The sequence below is a fragment of the Rhododendron vialii genome, chromosome 9a, assembly GCF_030253575.1.
Source record: "Rhododendron vialii isolate Sample 1 chromosome 9a, ASM3025357v1".
NCBI lineage: Eukaryota > Viridiplantae > Streptophyta > Magnoliopsida > Ericales > Ericaceae > Rhododendron > Rhododendron vialii.
This window is the reverse complement of record NC_080565.1, coordinates 9972571-9987255: the sequence shown is the minus strand read 5'-3', so window position 1 is coordinate 9987255 and position 14685 is coordinate 9972571. Positions and strand designations below refer to the sequence as shown.

Genomic DNA, 14685 nt, shown 5'->3' with positions numbered 1-14685 from the left:
TAAAATAATCCAAAGGTTTTGGAATTACTAGATTCTAATTGTAAGCCTTTTGTCTGATACCAATTACAAAATAGTATCCACTAGGCAGCTACGAACAGTATATACAGTCCACATTTAGTTAAAGATGCCAATCTTCAGTTTGATAATGCAGTGGTAAAAGACGAAGATCATAGCACAGACTAAATATAACTTGAGGGCTAATGAAAAACACTACAAAATCATTTATGCTCATTAATATCGATAGACAGCAGCGCGGGGACATCATTTATCTTCTTCCGGACTTAAATCTATCACTTTGATTTCTGATCATGGGAAGTAGCTTGATTCTTGACCAGCATCTCAATAGCCTGCAAATAGCAGAAATTGAACTGTATGACTTAGTATTATAAATCTAAAAAGTTGAGACGTAGTCGATGCTAAATGAGGTTGACTTACGCTATTCATAACAAGAAAAAATCGACAAGCATGAGTGCCGGAAAAAGGCAAAGGTAAACTTGGGATTTATCGCGTCCCAAATATGCCAGTGGAAGCACTCCAGCATCTATACTATGTATTGCTTAGCCCATTAAGATGTTTTTACTCTCTACTTGTGATTTCTGATTGTTTTCAACTGCTATATTTGAATTGTCAGGATGGACTCCATCGACTACTTCCACAGAAAACGTTTCAAGTGACTTCCAAGTTGAATTTACAATGAGTTGATTTTGACAAAAAACGTTTTTCGCTTTCAACTACTATAAGACTCCATCAGGGCTTTCTCTAACTACTCTCAGCTCTGTTATGTCTCTGTATATGCCTTGTTGATGCAAAATTTCTGTTCGTGGTTCTACAAGACTACAACACCACTGGAAAGTTTTAGAAGGAATGACAAGTTGCAGGATTCCCAAAACGCCTTTCCTTCATTCCTTTTATCGAGCATAATCAACCTTTCAATCATAGCTGCTACACAATAGCCATGCGACTTTTTACTTAACGTTCGGAACAGAGGACTATAGTAGCTGCCCTGAAAATACTTGAACCATGAGATGTAAACCCGGACATCTTGAGTTCGAAACTTGCAACCTTCTTAAACCCAAGGAATACAAGTGGCAACAGGGATGAGATGTAAAAGTGCCTTTGACCGAACAAGGGAGGGGAACGGTCAAAGTGCGCATAAACTGGCTCCGACACCCTTAACCATTGACAAGGGAAAAAAAAAGGTATCCTTCTTATGTAATCTAACTATATGGAAGAGCAACTCTTAAGTGGAGAATTCAGCTACTCAAAGGTTATATTCTAAGAGTTAAGTTCGTCATGTTTTTTATGTTCCAAGAGAAGTAGAAGATAACATACTGTTTTTCCAATCTTGTTGTTTTCTTGCTGGAACAATAATTCCTCTCATACCAATAAAGATCTGATACTGGATAGTGACCGTCTAATACAATCGGATCAAGGAGAATTGAACTTATGGAAAGTAACAACTTCTCTACGGACAGAGCAGCACTCCACTGGTCTCCTAGTATCCTGATACCAACTCTGCCATTCACGTCTATATTTGGATGAAAAACCTGCACATAAGAGCCACGCGAACTTATTTGATATTTAATGGGATGATATTGTTCGTCAAAAAGAGCCGCGCGAACTTAGAAAAAAGTAAAGAAAAAAAAATACGGTTTTTGAATATTGGACTACACATAGCATATTGGTTGGGTACACATTGATTTGTCCTCTAGATAGATGATTCGCTAACTAGTTCATTGCCGACTCTACGAAAACCATTACATATTGTTCTGCTACAATCATGTGTTTTGGTTTTCACTATCCGTGGGGATCATTTACAAAAATCATAAGAATTGCATCAAACCGGACACTAAATTAGGAAGTCAAACAACGCTTAAAATTGCATATCAATAACTATAGAAGTTATAAGTTTAACCTAGCAACCAAATTACAGGTCAAGAAAAAATAAAATAAAATAAACTTCCAAAAAGTAGAGAACTTGTTGACGCCATCTGCAAAAATCGACCTTCGAATCTCTGTTGAAACTTGAGAGTGCCGAAGCTGTCGGGAGAGATACAACACCCAAAATTAAGCGAACACAAAACAAAGAAGAACGCAATGGTTAGCTTCGACACCTCTTCTAACCAGATTTTCAAAAAAATCTTGGATTGGCGGGCGAGTGTCAGATTTTTTTTTATAAAACCCTAATAATTCTGACGTACTTGAGAAATAACTACTAGTCTACTACGTTCCGAATGAAATTTAAAACTTGGGTATGGCGGCGGTCACCCATGCTCATCCATCCGTCCCTTGGTCCGTCCTAGACCTTAGGAGTCCCCGCCGATCAAAATTCTCGGCCAATATCAGAGCTATAGTAAAGATCGAATATCATGAGAGGTGAATATCGAAATCGTATCGTGATGATCATACAGAGAGAACAGAAGATCAAATGAAACAGTGAACATATACATACCTGAGTTTGGAACTGTACTTTTGGAGGATTGAAAGGGTAATCAACGGGGAATCGGATTGAGAGATGGAAAAGACCACCTTCGATAGCGGTGTCCACAGGGCCGATTATGATGCCTTGCCAATGAAACATGTCTTCATCACTCACAGGCCCAAAACTGATGTTTGTTGGGGGATTTGAAAGGTATTCTCTGAGCTCAAGTTCAAGCCTTGTTCTTGCACAGATCTCCGGATCCTTTGTAACCATGACTCGCAATTCGCGGGGCGTTATTAGAGAAGATGATAAACTGGAAAACAAAATTGAGAGAGAGAGAGAGAGAGAGAGAGAGAGAGAGAGAGTAGAAGTCTTCTTAATTTATGAAGAAAAGGAATTGGGTTTGGTGGGAGTCTTGGTCCAACAGGGTTTGGTCACTATCTTCTTCTTCCATATTTTTATTTTTTTTTATTTTTATTTTTAAGTTCTTGTATATTCGGAGGATATAGGAGGAGGAGATGATAAGAATGGATAGAAAAAGGGAAAACGTTTCTATTGGTTGGACAACACAGTCAATTTTTAAGGAGTCCTGCTGCTGCTACTGGTACTGATGGGTACTAAATCGAAAATGCACCGATGGCGGCGCCAGACCTTTTCTGGTTACTGGACGGCCAATCCGAGCCGTTCAAAAATTCTAAAAAAAAAAAACCGAGTGGGCTTGCGTGGGAATCAACGGCTTCTGATGTGCGTAGGTGCTCGATCCAAACACCCTATTTTTCTTATATACATACATATATGAAAAATAGAGTGTTTTGATCAAGTATCCTATACACATCGGATGCAATTAATTCCGGCATTGGCCTCCTCGTTTTTTTTTTTTTTAAATTTGGACGGCTCGGATCGATCGTCCGATAGCCGGAGACAGCGCGGCGCGGCTGTCGGTACGGTTTCCCATCAAAACCGCCGGTACCTATAGGATTTCTGATTTTTAAGGGTTGGATGATGGAATTCTATTGGTTGAACGACACGGTGCTTCCTAAGGTGAATGACAATTATTTTGTTTGGTTTACATCTTAGAAAGTTATTTTTGATGTAATGAGTAGTAATGAGTGAAGAGATATAGAGAAAGAGATTTATTAAAAACTATACAAAGTGTAAAAAGTTACTTTCAAAAAATGGGAACCAAACAGAGTGATTGCATTTCCTTATCGGTCAGATACCACTACTCAACCCGATTGACACAGCCACGGTGAAGAGAATTCGTGATCGTCACGTCTCGTGTCAACTGGGAGTCCATACACGGGAAGAAGATTAGGTGACTTTGGGCCAGTGCTCCAATTTGCATCGGCAGAAGGCCCATGAGCTGGTCTAATGACTTGGCTTGGGCCGTATATCAAAACACAATGGAGGGAAATCTTGTCCCCGATTGTCAGGGATGGAGGTGGGTGTCTGGGAAAATTTGTTTCCACAAATTTTTGGATTCTAACTTCTCAAAAATCATTTTTGAAATTTCGCCAAAAATCCTACTCCTATAGATTCTGAGAACTTGAAAAAGAAAAGAAATTGTCAAAATTTCAAAGTTCGGTTTGGATAGCTTTTGAGATTCTGCAACACAAATTTTCAAAAAGAGAATGAAATCCTCGTAATATTGCAGTTGCAATAAACAGGTTTCTTAACTTTTACTTAAATCAAAAATCTAAAATTTACAACAGAATCTGAAGCTAAAATCTCTATCCACAGATATAGCAAATACGCCCAAAGACAGCTTTCGTGTCATCGAGAATATATATGACTAGTGAGCGTTTGCGTGCGCTGCATGCAAAGTTGTGCCCGATAGAAACTTATGTTCGGTATTGAAAATATAGTCATGAAGATGAGAAAAATAGTAGGAGCCAAATAATCATTGTAAGAAAAGTTGTCTAGAGCGTGTCACTTTTCATGCACACGCCAACCACATTTCTAGATTCCTAATATTTCGGATTTCCCATCTCTTTTCTTGTTTTGAAAACAAAACTTCATTCTTTTCAAAACACAACCTTCTATCTAAAATTCTGATTCTGAATTTCTTTATATTTGTCGAATATATTGACCAGTGGTCATTTCGAAGGTATTGTCGAATAATTGGAGTGATTTGTTTCGTTTTTCACCTTTTGAACTGTTCAAAGATTGCTCAGCTCCGTTCAACTTTCTTAAATAAGTACTTAAAAAATAAGAATCTATTTTTAAGTTTAAAAATAATGGATTTATGAAAATAATTTTTCTATTTTCTTTTTGTAGGGTTTGATATTTCTCATTGAGATCTATCAAACAAAATTCATATTGCATATTTTTTTTATTTCAATAAAACTATTATTTTTAAACTTAAAATTTACAAATAAGTACTTATTTTGTTAAGATGATAAACTAGAACACATCCCAGCTTTTGTTCCATTTCCTTATTGCCCTCCAACCTCAGAATACTTGCCCCTCATGCCTCAATAATAGGATAGATAACCAAGGAAGCTATATAGTTCTTCAAAACTATTTTAGTGGATAAATGAACGTGTTGAATGTGACATACACATAATTTTTTTTATTGTTCTTTATTTTTTCACACTCTCCGTGTACAGCACGGGTCACTGCTAGTTGTGATAAGAGGTGCTTTGTGATAAATATGATTGATTCTCATTGATTAATTGATGGAACACAGCCACACATATATAGGAAAAGAATACAACCAACTAGGAAACAATAACTATGGAAACAGAATAATAATCCTAGAATTATGGGAAGAGATTGCTCCTATAATTATTCTGACGGATCTCAATTGATTCGGTCCGCTAATACTCCCCCTCAAGATGGAGCATGGAGGGACGTAATGCCCAGCTTGGATGTCAGGAGACGAAAGTGGTCAACACCCAAAGCTTTGGTAAAAACATCTGCTAGTTGGTTCGCTGAGGCAATGTGATGGAGCTGAAGAAGGCCTTGTTGTACTCGTTCACGGACAAGGTGGCAGTCGATCTCAATGTGCTTGGAGCGCTCATGGAAAACTGGGTTTTGGGCAATGTGTAAGGCTGCCTGGTTGTCACAATATAGCTTGATTGACGATGAAAGAGGGACTGCTAAATCACCGAGTAAAGTTTTAAGCCATAGTAATTCGCAAGTGGTGGAAGCCATGGCCCGATATTCAGCTTCGGCGGAAGAGCGGGAGACAACACTTTGCTTTTTTGTGTGCCAGGAGATGGGGCTACCTCCAAGGGTGATGAAATAACCCGTAGTGGAGCGCCGAGTCATAGGACAACTGGCCCAATCCGAGTCAGTGTAGCCAGTGAGTTGGAGGTCCGAACGGGTAGGAAATAGTAAGCCATGAGAGACGGAGCCCTTGAGGTAGCGAAGAATACGAGTAGCAGCTTCCAAATGCGGGACCCGAGGGACATGCATGAATTGACTGAGGAGATTAACAGCGAAAGTGATATCTGGGCGAGAGTGATATATCAGTCGTCCAATAAGCCTACGATAAGAACTCGGATCAGAAATTGGTTCACCACTATCAGCCGTGAGTTTAAGATGTTGCTCCATCGGGGAAGAGGCTGGACGACATCCTGTTTGGCCAGCATCAGCGAGGATGTCAAGAATGTATTTGCGCTGATTAATGAAAATACCCGCGGTGGAGCGAGCCACTTCAATGCCCAAAAAATACTTGAGCTTGCCAAGATCCTTTAACTGAAATTTACTCGACAAGAATCCCTGTAAGCGGCGAATAGATGCTAAATCGTTGCCTGTAACAAGTAAATCATCAACATAAACGAGAACAACAAGAATTGTAGAACCAATTTGCCGAGTAAAAAGGGAGTGGTCAGCTTGGGATTGTCGAAATCCGTCAGAGAGAAGAACAGCAGACAGCTTAGAGTACCAATTGCGAGAGGCCTGTTTGAGGCCATATAGGGATTTCTGTAGGTGACAAACACGCGTCTCCCCCTTTCGGCCATATCCCGGAGGAAAAGACATGTAAACTTCTTCATCGAGGTCACCATGTAAAAAAGCATTGTTAACATCTAATTGGTGCAAGTGCCAGTTGCGAGTAGCTGCAATAGCGAGTACACAACGAACAGTGACCAACTTTGCAACGGGAGCAAAAGTGTCATGGTAATCCAACCCCTCAACTTGAGTATAGCCTTTGGCGACCAAACGTGCTTTGTATCGTTCTACGGATCCATCTGCTTTTAGTTTAGTTTTAAAAACCCATTTACAACCGATTGGTTTTTTGCCAGGAGGAAGAGAACGAAGGACCCACGTTTTGTTATTTTCTAGTGCCTTCAGTTCGTGAGAAATAGCATCACGCCATTGGGTGTGGTGGATGGCTTGACTATAGGAAGTAGGATCATGCGAATGAGATAAGGCCGAAAGAAAAGCAAAGTGGGAGGGGGAAAGATTGGAATAGGAAATGAACTGAGTGAGTGGATAGACCGTACCTGAAGACTGGAGCAGAGCATCGGGGGAGGCAATAGTGGCAGACGGAAGGGTAGGGCAAAGGTAGTCCCGGAGGTAGCCTGGAGGCCGATGGGCTCGTGAAGGCCGAGAGGGGGCGGCTGGGGGTGTCGGTTCCAGATTGGGAGATGGCTCGGGTGGTGGGGTAGGAGGAGGTGGAGCTGACGGTTGGGTGGGTGGGGGAGGGGGATCGGGGTTTGATGTAGGAGAGGGGTTGTCAGTTGGATTGAGATGGGGTGGTGGTATCACATGTGCATTCCGGAAGCGGATCAATCCCATCAAGTTGATTCCAAAGCGTTTTGAAGGCATTATAATAATTGGTAATATCAAGATTACCTTGTTGAAGATGAGTGGTCTCTCTTTGAATTTTAAAAACGGTAGCATTATTCCCTTGAGTGAATCTGGATTCAAGATCACGCCATAGTTCATACGGCGTGCGGCAACTGGTTAGGCTTGGAGTAATTGTGTTGCTGATGCTGTTCAACAACCATGAGAGGACCATCGTGGAAACTCGTTTCCACAGGGGTTGAATATCGGGATCTGTGGGGCAAGGTAGGGTATTATCAATGAAACCCAGTTTATTTTTGGCACAAAGGGCCATCGTGATAGAACGGCTCCAAGACCCGTAGTTGGTATGGGTTAGAGCAATATCAACAAGGGGGGTACGGGGGTGGTCGGTTGAATGAAGAAAATAAGGGGAAGAGAGATCAGAAATAAGTTTCTGAACCTTTTCTTGAGCCTCAACCATGTCTGTAAAGATGGATTGAAGGTTGAAACTGCTGTATTCTTCCAGTGTGTCGTCTTATGCGAAAGAGAAAGAGCAAGAACATGAACCCTGCTTTGATACCATGATAAGAGGTGCTTTGTGATAAATATGATTGATTCTCATTGATTAATTGATGGAACACAGCCACACATATATAGGAAAAGAATACAACCAACTAGGAAACAATAACTATGGAAACAGAATAATAATCCTAGAATTATGGGAAGAGATTGCTCCTATAATTATTCTGACGGATCTCAATTGATTCGGTCCGCTAATAAGTTGTGATAAGTATACTTATCACGTGTTTCTCTCTAATCTTTGTAATCTCTATTCAAAGATTAATGAAATCTTTTTCGCCTTCAAAAAAGTGATAAGTATGCTTAAATCCTCCAATGAATCCTTCATCACATTTTGTCACACATGCCGTGTCCCTTTGGTATTATGACTGAATTGATTGCCATTTGTTAAGGGCACTCCCACTTTATATATGTAGGATATGGAGACATGGGCAGAGTATACATGGTCAAGTGGATTCAATTAGTAACATCGATCTATGTTTACTAATTAATATTGGAATGGAAAACGCTGTAGTGCGTTGTGTGTAGTGTGGCATTATAGCTATCTAATAGTGTTTTCAACGGTTCAGATTAAAAATCAACTCTTTTTAATCTGAACCGTTAGTTAATGAAATCGACAATTGTAGACCGCCCTAAAGCCACACTACACACTCCACAATTCTAATGGAATCCCCCCTAGCATGGGGCAACCCCAGTGAAATCTTTTGCTACCCCTGTGAAATCTTTTAATGTTGGTGTGCGCGAAAATATTTTTGATAGATTTTCAAATTCTAGTTTCTAAAAATTGATATAGAATGTTTGTCAAAAATTATGCATAATTGTTTTTTAGAATCTACGGATTCTAAGAACCTGAAAAATGAAAGAAATTCTCAAAACTCCTAAGTTGGGTTTTGGGTAGCTTTTGGGATTCTACAACAAAAATTCTTAAAAAAGCAAATGAAATTCTCATGATGATCTCGCATATGCAACAAACAAGTTTTTCAACTTCTAACCTGAAAAATGAAAGAAATTCTCAAAACTCCAAAGCTGGGTTTGACCGTTTGGGGTAACTTTTGGGATTCTGCAACACAAATTTTTAAAAAAAACAAATGAAATTCTCATGATGATTAAGTTTTTTCAACTTCTACTATAAAATCTGGAATCTAAAATTTGCAGAAAAATTTGAAGCTAGAATCTAAAATCTGTATCCACCTATCTATCGCAAACACAATCAATATACCATCCTTTCAACATTATACTGGCCTAATACAAAAATAATAAAATTTAAAATTTAAATATACATTCCATAATTACGAATACATGCACATTCAGTTTTTTTTTTTTTTCCATCTTCAATATGGAGACGTATTTAGTGCATAAATTGCTACCCTAATATTTTTCAACTACTTATTACATAATCGGTTTATGGAAATACTACGATACACACCCCGTACCATTGAGATGCATAATAATTGAAGGAAGTATTTGGTTACGCCTCTTAATGTTTTGATTATAAGGGTACATATGCTACGGGATGTAATCTCTATTATGAAACAGAAGGGTGTAGGGACAAGTTGTTGGAACGGCTTAGATTCATTTGATCCAAAGGCTGTAGTGCATCCTCCCACTTTCCGGTTAAGTGCCCATGGTTTTTTCATCTAAATCACACAACTGTCATCCCCTTCCAATCGGAATGCGTAGTGCTGTAGGCACGGGCTAGCACTAGTTAAAAAATAAGAAACGATCAAGTATGTTTCTAATTAGTTTTGATCCCCACTATCAGTTTAATAGCATGGAACGGAAGTGAAACCCAATCCCACAAAGCTAGGAGCACTCTCAGGCGATATTCTATCTCAAGTCAGTTCGTAAATTTGAATTTAAATCATTCCATAGCTCTCTTTTACTGTTGCTTTTCCCTCCTAGCCTCCTCTTGAAAACGCTATTATTCAATATTTTAATTAACTAAATATTGTCCGTGTTTGAAGGCACGGCGCAACACGTTTTTAAACACAACTAAAATGAATTATCGAGGAGTGTAATTTTTTTTCTGAATCGAGGAGTGTGTATTCAAATTTTGAAAATGGTCCAACTTCAAATGTCTAAAATCTGATATGAGTAAGAAATCAATTCTTTTTCACAGTTGGTACAATTTTGAATTTGCACACCAACACACATAGACATAGATTGAGGGAGAACAATTCAATATGAGAGTCTTGTGTTATTCTGTTTTGAAGAGCCTCCTCCGGGCATGATCAGCTTGTATTCCTCTAGGGCTTGCCCGTTTAGGCACGAATTGAAGAATTCGTTACTCAATATATATGATTTCAAGTGACCTAGCAACATAATTTTATCACCATGAAAAACCAATTACTCATTATACTATTGACTACATTGACTAATAATGTAAACAACACTAATAATTTATATCTGCTATCAAATGTGCTCTAAAATCCTAAAGTAAGAGATCAAAACATTTGTACCAAAAAAAGATAGAGCAAAACACACACACACACTCGTGTGTCCGAGTTTCGAAGGAACCCACTTGTGTGACGTTCTATTCAAGATACAAATAAAAAATGGGGTCATTCTAGCTACCAAGATACCAACCAACCAACCAAGAAAAAGAAAAGGAGGCACATAAAGATAAAAAAGAAGATTCACCAAAAGCAATGGGAACTATAGAGACCCGTATTTTCGGAAAATGATTTCAAGGTTTTATAAATGCTAGAATATTGAATAAATGAGAAATTTGTGAGTTTATTTGATTTGGGTCTTAAACAATAAGATTGTTATATAAGGGAGTGTGAGTTTAATTGGTTTGTGTGCTAGTATATTTATGTGGGTGTGTGTGTAGGGGATCACAAATCTCATCTCTCACTCTCTCTCTACCTCTCGGCTCTCTCTCCTTCTCCTTCAACTCTCTCTCTCTCTCCACACACAAACTCACTCCCAAACTCGAAACCCACCAAGATCCTCCACCAAATCGTCTTTCTCAAGTGTTCTAGGCCTCAGGTTATGTTCGTTCAAGCTCGGAGGAGGTATATTTCGCTTGGATTTGAAGTCCTAGGAGCTAAGGCTTGCTCGAATCACGTGAACTTCAATCTTTGATCATTGAGGTAGGGATTTCTTACTCTCTTTATGTGTTTATGAGTTGATTTTTTACTTCAATCGAGTTTGAATCGTAAACCTTGGTGTCCTTGAAAAGCTGTCAAAAATCTGCAGAAATCGCCCAAAACCGCCTAGGGATCGATCCTCATTCAAAATCTGGATTTTTCTCTTTGGGGATTGATCTGTCAAGTAAGGTCATTAGAGTTTACTAATCTGTAATATGTGATGTAATTAGTTGCAATAGTTAGGGATTAGTTTAAGTGTTTAGTTTAGTGGAGGTTGTCAGTTGCTGAGCTGTCATGTTGTAATGCCAAGCTGTTGGTTATAAGTGGGGAATCTCCCCCCGATTGTATTCAGTTGAGAATTTGGGAAATCAAGAATAGAATACTCTTTTCTCTTTCTAGCTTTGCCTTCCTTCTCTCTTCTTCTCTGTTATGGATTCATGGTGTACTATATTCATGGATTTCTATATGGTATCAAAGCTTACGACGAGAGTCACACGATCCTGAGGCTGAATCTTAATGATTCTTCTTGGTTCTGAAATTCATGTTCGTGTTGGTTGATTTTGTGTCTACCTAAAACCCTAACTTCAAGCTTGCTCAAATGGCGATGGAACTCACACAAGTCCGCGGTCGAATCTTCATGATTTCTCGCTCGATTTTCAATTCTCTGTTGGTTGATTTTATGACTACGTGAAAACCCTAACTTCAAGCTTGCTCAAACGGCGGTGAAAATCACACGTCTGAGGTCGAATCTTCACAATTTCTAGCTCGATTTTCAATTCTCTGTCTCACGGAATTAAAGCTTCTCTTCTGGTTTGTTCTTTGTCATGACTTCCACAGCAACAACGGTAACCTTACCTCATTCTCTCATGTTCCTTGTTGCTAATTTTCATTCGCTGGTGAATATAAAGTTGGATAGCACAAATTATTTGTTATGGCGATTGCAAGTGGAAAATGTTATGCAAGCAAATGGCTTTTACGAGTATCTAGAGGGGACTGTTGAATGTCCACCATCTCCGATTAGTTCTATTGAAGGAATCCTAAGTTCTAACCCTGCATTTGTTCTGTGGAAACTGATAGACACTCAGCTTCTTTCCTGCCTAACGGCATCTCTGTCACCTTGTACTTTGCCCTATGTTCTAGGGTTACACCATGCTTATGAGGTTAAGGATTCACTATCAAACCGCTGTAACTCTCTCTCAAAAAGTAATGTGCAAGAACTTAAGAGTAAACTGTATTCTATTACCAAGACCTCTACGATTGAGAAGTATGTTGATACTATCAAAGAATATGCCCAAAAATTAGTTTCAGCAGGAAGTCAGGTTGACAATGATGATCTCATCTTTCATACTCTTCGAGGTCTTTCTAAAGTTTTCAATAGTTTTAAGACCACAGTTAGAGGGCTACAACAAGGTGGTCATAGTCTCACATTTAACGAAGTTGTCACTATGCTTCATGGAGAAGATATTCAGCTTCTACAGGAATCCTCTGCAGAAATTGAAATTGGTTATGTCTTGGTTGCTACTCATGGTCAAGGGAAAATGCCAACAGGATCCATGGCATCACCATCATCTTCTACTCTGAATGTACCACAACTACCATCATCAATAGCTTCATCTTACAATGGCTTAACCCAGTCTTTTGGGCAACTTGGTCTTTCTCCTCAGCAATTTGGACCTTCTCAACAGTATGGTTCTCAACTGTCATTTGGTTTTCCAGGTCCATATGGTTCTTACCAATCTCAACCACTTCAGTACATTGGACCAACTGGACAACAATCTTTGCCTCCTCAGTTTTCTCAACAATTCTTTCAACCTTCTTTCAGGAATTTTAATCGAGGCAGAGGGAGAGGTCCACGTATGCCATGTGAGATATGTGGGAAGAGTAATCATCCAACAAACTATTGTCACTATAGGCCTCAATCACCATATTTTCCCAATCTTCAATGGAGGCCTCCTGCTCAAACTGCTCCATGGATGTCTTATTCTACACCATGGATCCATGGATATCCCTCTGGCATGCCTATGTATCAACCTCATACCCCACAATCTCAATCACCTATGGTTCAGCAATTTGGACCTTCTCAGGCATCTAGTGTTCCCATTCCATCACCTCAAACACCATTTGCTGGCTTTACTGAAGCAGTTTCTGTCCCATCTATGGATTACTATTCTGGTTGTTACACAGGAACACATCAGTCTTTTGCTCCTTCTCCAGCAGGGGTCAGAGGAGCTCAGTTTAATGTTTCTAATTCAATGCTTCCTTCAGTTGCAAGCTCATCCAGTGTTTCTGCTCAACCATGGTATTTTGACAGTGGAGTAACACATCACATCACAAATAATCTTCAGAATCTAGCTAATCCACAACCTGCAAATGGGACTGATGGTATAATGGTTGGCAAAGGTTCTCAACTTCAGGTTTCTCATATTGGCAAAGGTCTGTTACCCATACCTTCAAAACAATTTCAATTACCTCATGTTCTACATACACCTCATATTATTCATAATCTCATCTCAGTTTATAAGTTTGCTAAAGATAATCATTGTTCTCTAATTTTTGATTCTTCTGGACTTGAAATCCAGGACAAGAATACTCACAAAATCCTATACAAGGGGCCGTGTCACCAGGGGTTGTACCCCATGCTGACCTCCTCTGAGTACACTTCTGGTCTCAACACATACACAGCCCTTGTCAGTACATCTTCTTCTTCTGCAAATCTATGGTATCAAAAGCTAGGTCACCCAAGTCTCCCTTTGTTTCAAGCTTTAATAAAACAACATGCTTTACTTGTTTCTAAACCTCATTTGCTTCATTGTACATGCTGTAATATGGCCAAGAGCCATAAACTTCAATTTCATGTTTCTGTCTCTAGTACTACTGCTCCTTTCCAATTAATTCATATGGATGTGTGGGGGCCTTCCCCTGTGCCTTCTCATAAAGGCTTTAGATACTATTTGCTGGTTATTGATGACTTTTCTAGATATACCTGGTTATTTCCTCTTCATTACAAGTCTGAGGTCAAACATGCTATTGTTCAATTTAAGGCTTATGTTTCCACACAGTTTAACATCACTATTCAGACTATAAGAAGTGATAATGGGGGTGAGTTTATTAATAACTTCCTTCTTAATCTCTTTCTTATGAGTGGTATGATACATCAAACTTCATGTCCTCATACCCCAGAGCAAAATGGTTTAGTTGAAAGGAAACATAGGCATCTTATTGAAACAACTATCACTCTTCTTTTACAATCTCACTTACCTTCTACCTTTTGGCTTGAAGCTCTTACCACTACTGTATATCTTGTAAACAGATTGCCTCATACTAGTCTCAAATTTCAGATTCCTTATACCTTATTGTTCAACTCTGCACCAGACTATATGTTTCTCAAGCCCTTTGGATGTTGCTGCTACCCTTGGTTAAAACCATATGCAGCAAATAAACTGTCTCCTAAATCATCTCTTTGTATCTTCTTAGGTTACTGTCCTCATACCAAGGGATACAAATGTTATAATCCCTCCATAACAAAGGTTTATATTTCCAGACATGTTAAATTTATTGAAACTGAATTTCTTTATCCAATTTTAGCCATTTCATCTTCATCTCATACTTCTATCTCTCCTATTTCCTTTAGTGTACCATTAACAAGTTTTGAGGATCTAGCTATCACAGTTCCATGTTGTCCTTTACATCCTACAACAACTAGCTCAGGAATAGAATCCCCTTCAGTTTTTATTCCCACATCTATTCCTTCTCCTACTTCTGATCTTCCTAGTTCTTCTTCTGTTTCTCATGATTCCTCATCTGTTTCTCACATGCCTCCTTCGTCTGTAACTCATCATGTGTCTGATTCTCCTCAGC

General features: G+C 39.0%; 2 protein-coding genes across 3 annotated transcripts; one reads left to right on the top strand and one right to left on the bottom strand.

Moving 5' to 3' along the window:
- On the bottom strand, positions 1-2843 carry LOC131299420 (SUMO-conjugating enzyme UBC9-like). Of its 2 annotated transcripts, XR_009190763.1 has the most exons (4): positions 2453-2804; positions 1333-1547; positions 113-347; positions 1-80 (listed from the first exon to the last, which is right to left on the bottom strand). XR_009190763.1 is itself a non-coding variant. In XM_058324958.1 (3 exons), the coding sequence occupies exons 1-3, from the start codon at positions 2693-2695 to the stop codon at positions 266-268; spliced, it is 540 nt and encodes a 179-aa protein (XP_058180941.1). In that variant the 5' UTR covers positions 2696-2843; the 3' UTR covers positions 1-265. The 2 variants fall into 2 exon arrangements, 1 of the variants encoding a protein (XP_058180941.1); XM_058324958.1 differs by having other exon boundaries at positions 1-347; positions 2453-2843.
- An 8168-nt stretch (positions 2844-11011) lies between these two features.
- On the top strand, positions 11012-14086 carry LOC131299419 (uncharacterized). Its single transcript, XM_058324957.1, has 2 exons — positions 11012-13260; positions 13407-14086. The coding sequence occupies exons 1-2, from the start codon at positions 11652-11654 to the stop codon at positions 13478-13480; spliced, it is 1683 nt and encodes a 560-aa protein (XP_058180940.1). The 5' UTR covers positions 11012-11651; the 3' UTR covers positions 13481-14086.
- The last annotated feature ends 599 nt before the right edge of the window (positions 14087-14685 follow it).

Coding starts and splice junctions, on each gene's coding strand:
- LOC131299419 (XM_058324957.1), top strand. CDS start 11,652: ATGACTTCCACAGCAACAACGGTAACCTTACCTCATTCTCTCATGTTC. Junction 13,261..13,406: donor GGTTTCTCATATTGGCAAAG/GTCTGTTACCCA, acceptor CTTGAAATCCAG/GACAAGAATACTCACAAAAT.
- LOC131299420 (XM_058324958.1), bottom strand. CDS start 2,695: ATGGTTACAAAGGATCCGGAGATCTGTGCAAGAACAAGGCTTGAACTT. Junction 1,548..2,452: donor AAGTACAGTTCCAAACTCAG/GTATGTATATGT, acceptor TCTTATGTGCAG/GTTTTTCATCCAAATATAGA. Junction 348..1,332: donor ACAACAAGATTGGAAAAACA/GTATGTTATCTT, acceptor TGCTATTTGCAG/GCTATTGAGATGCTGGTCAA.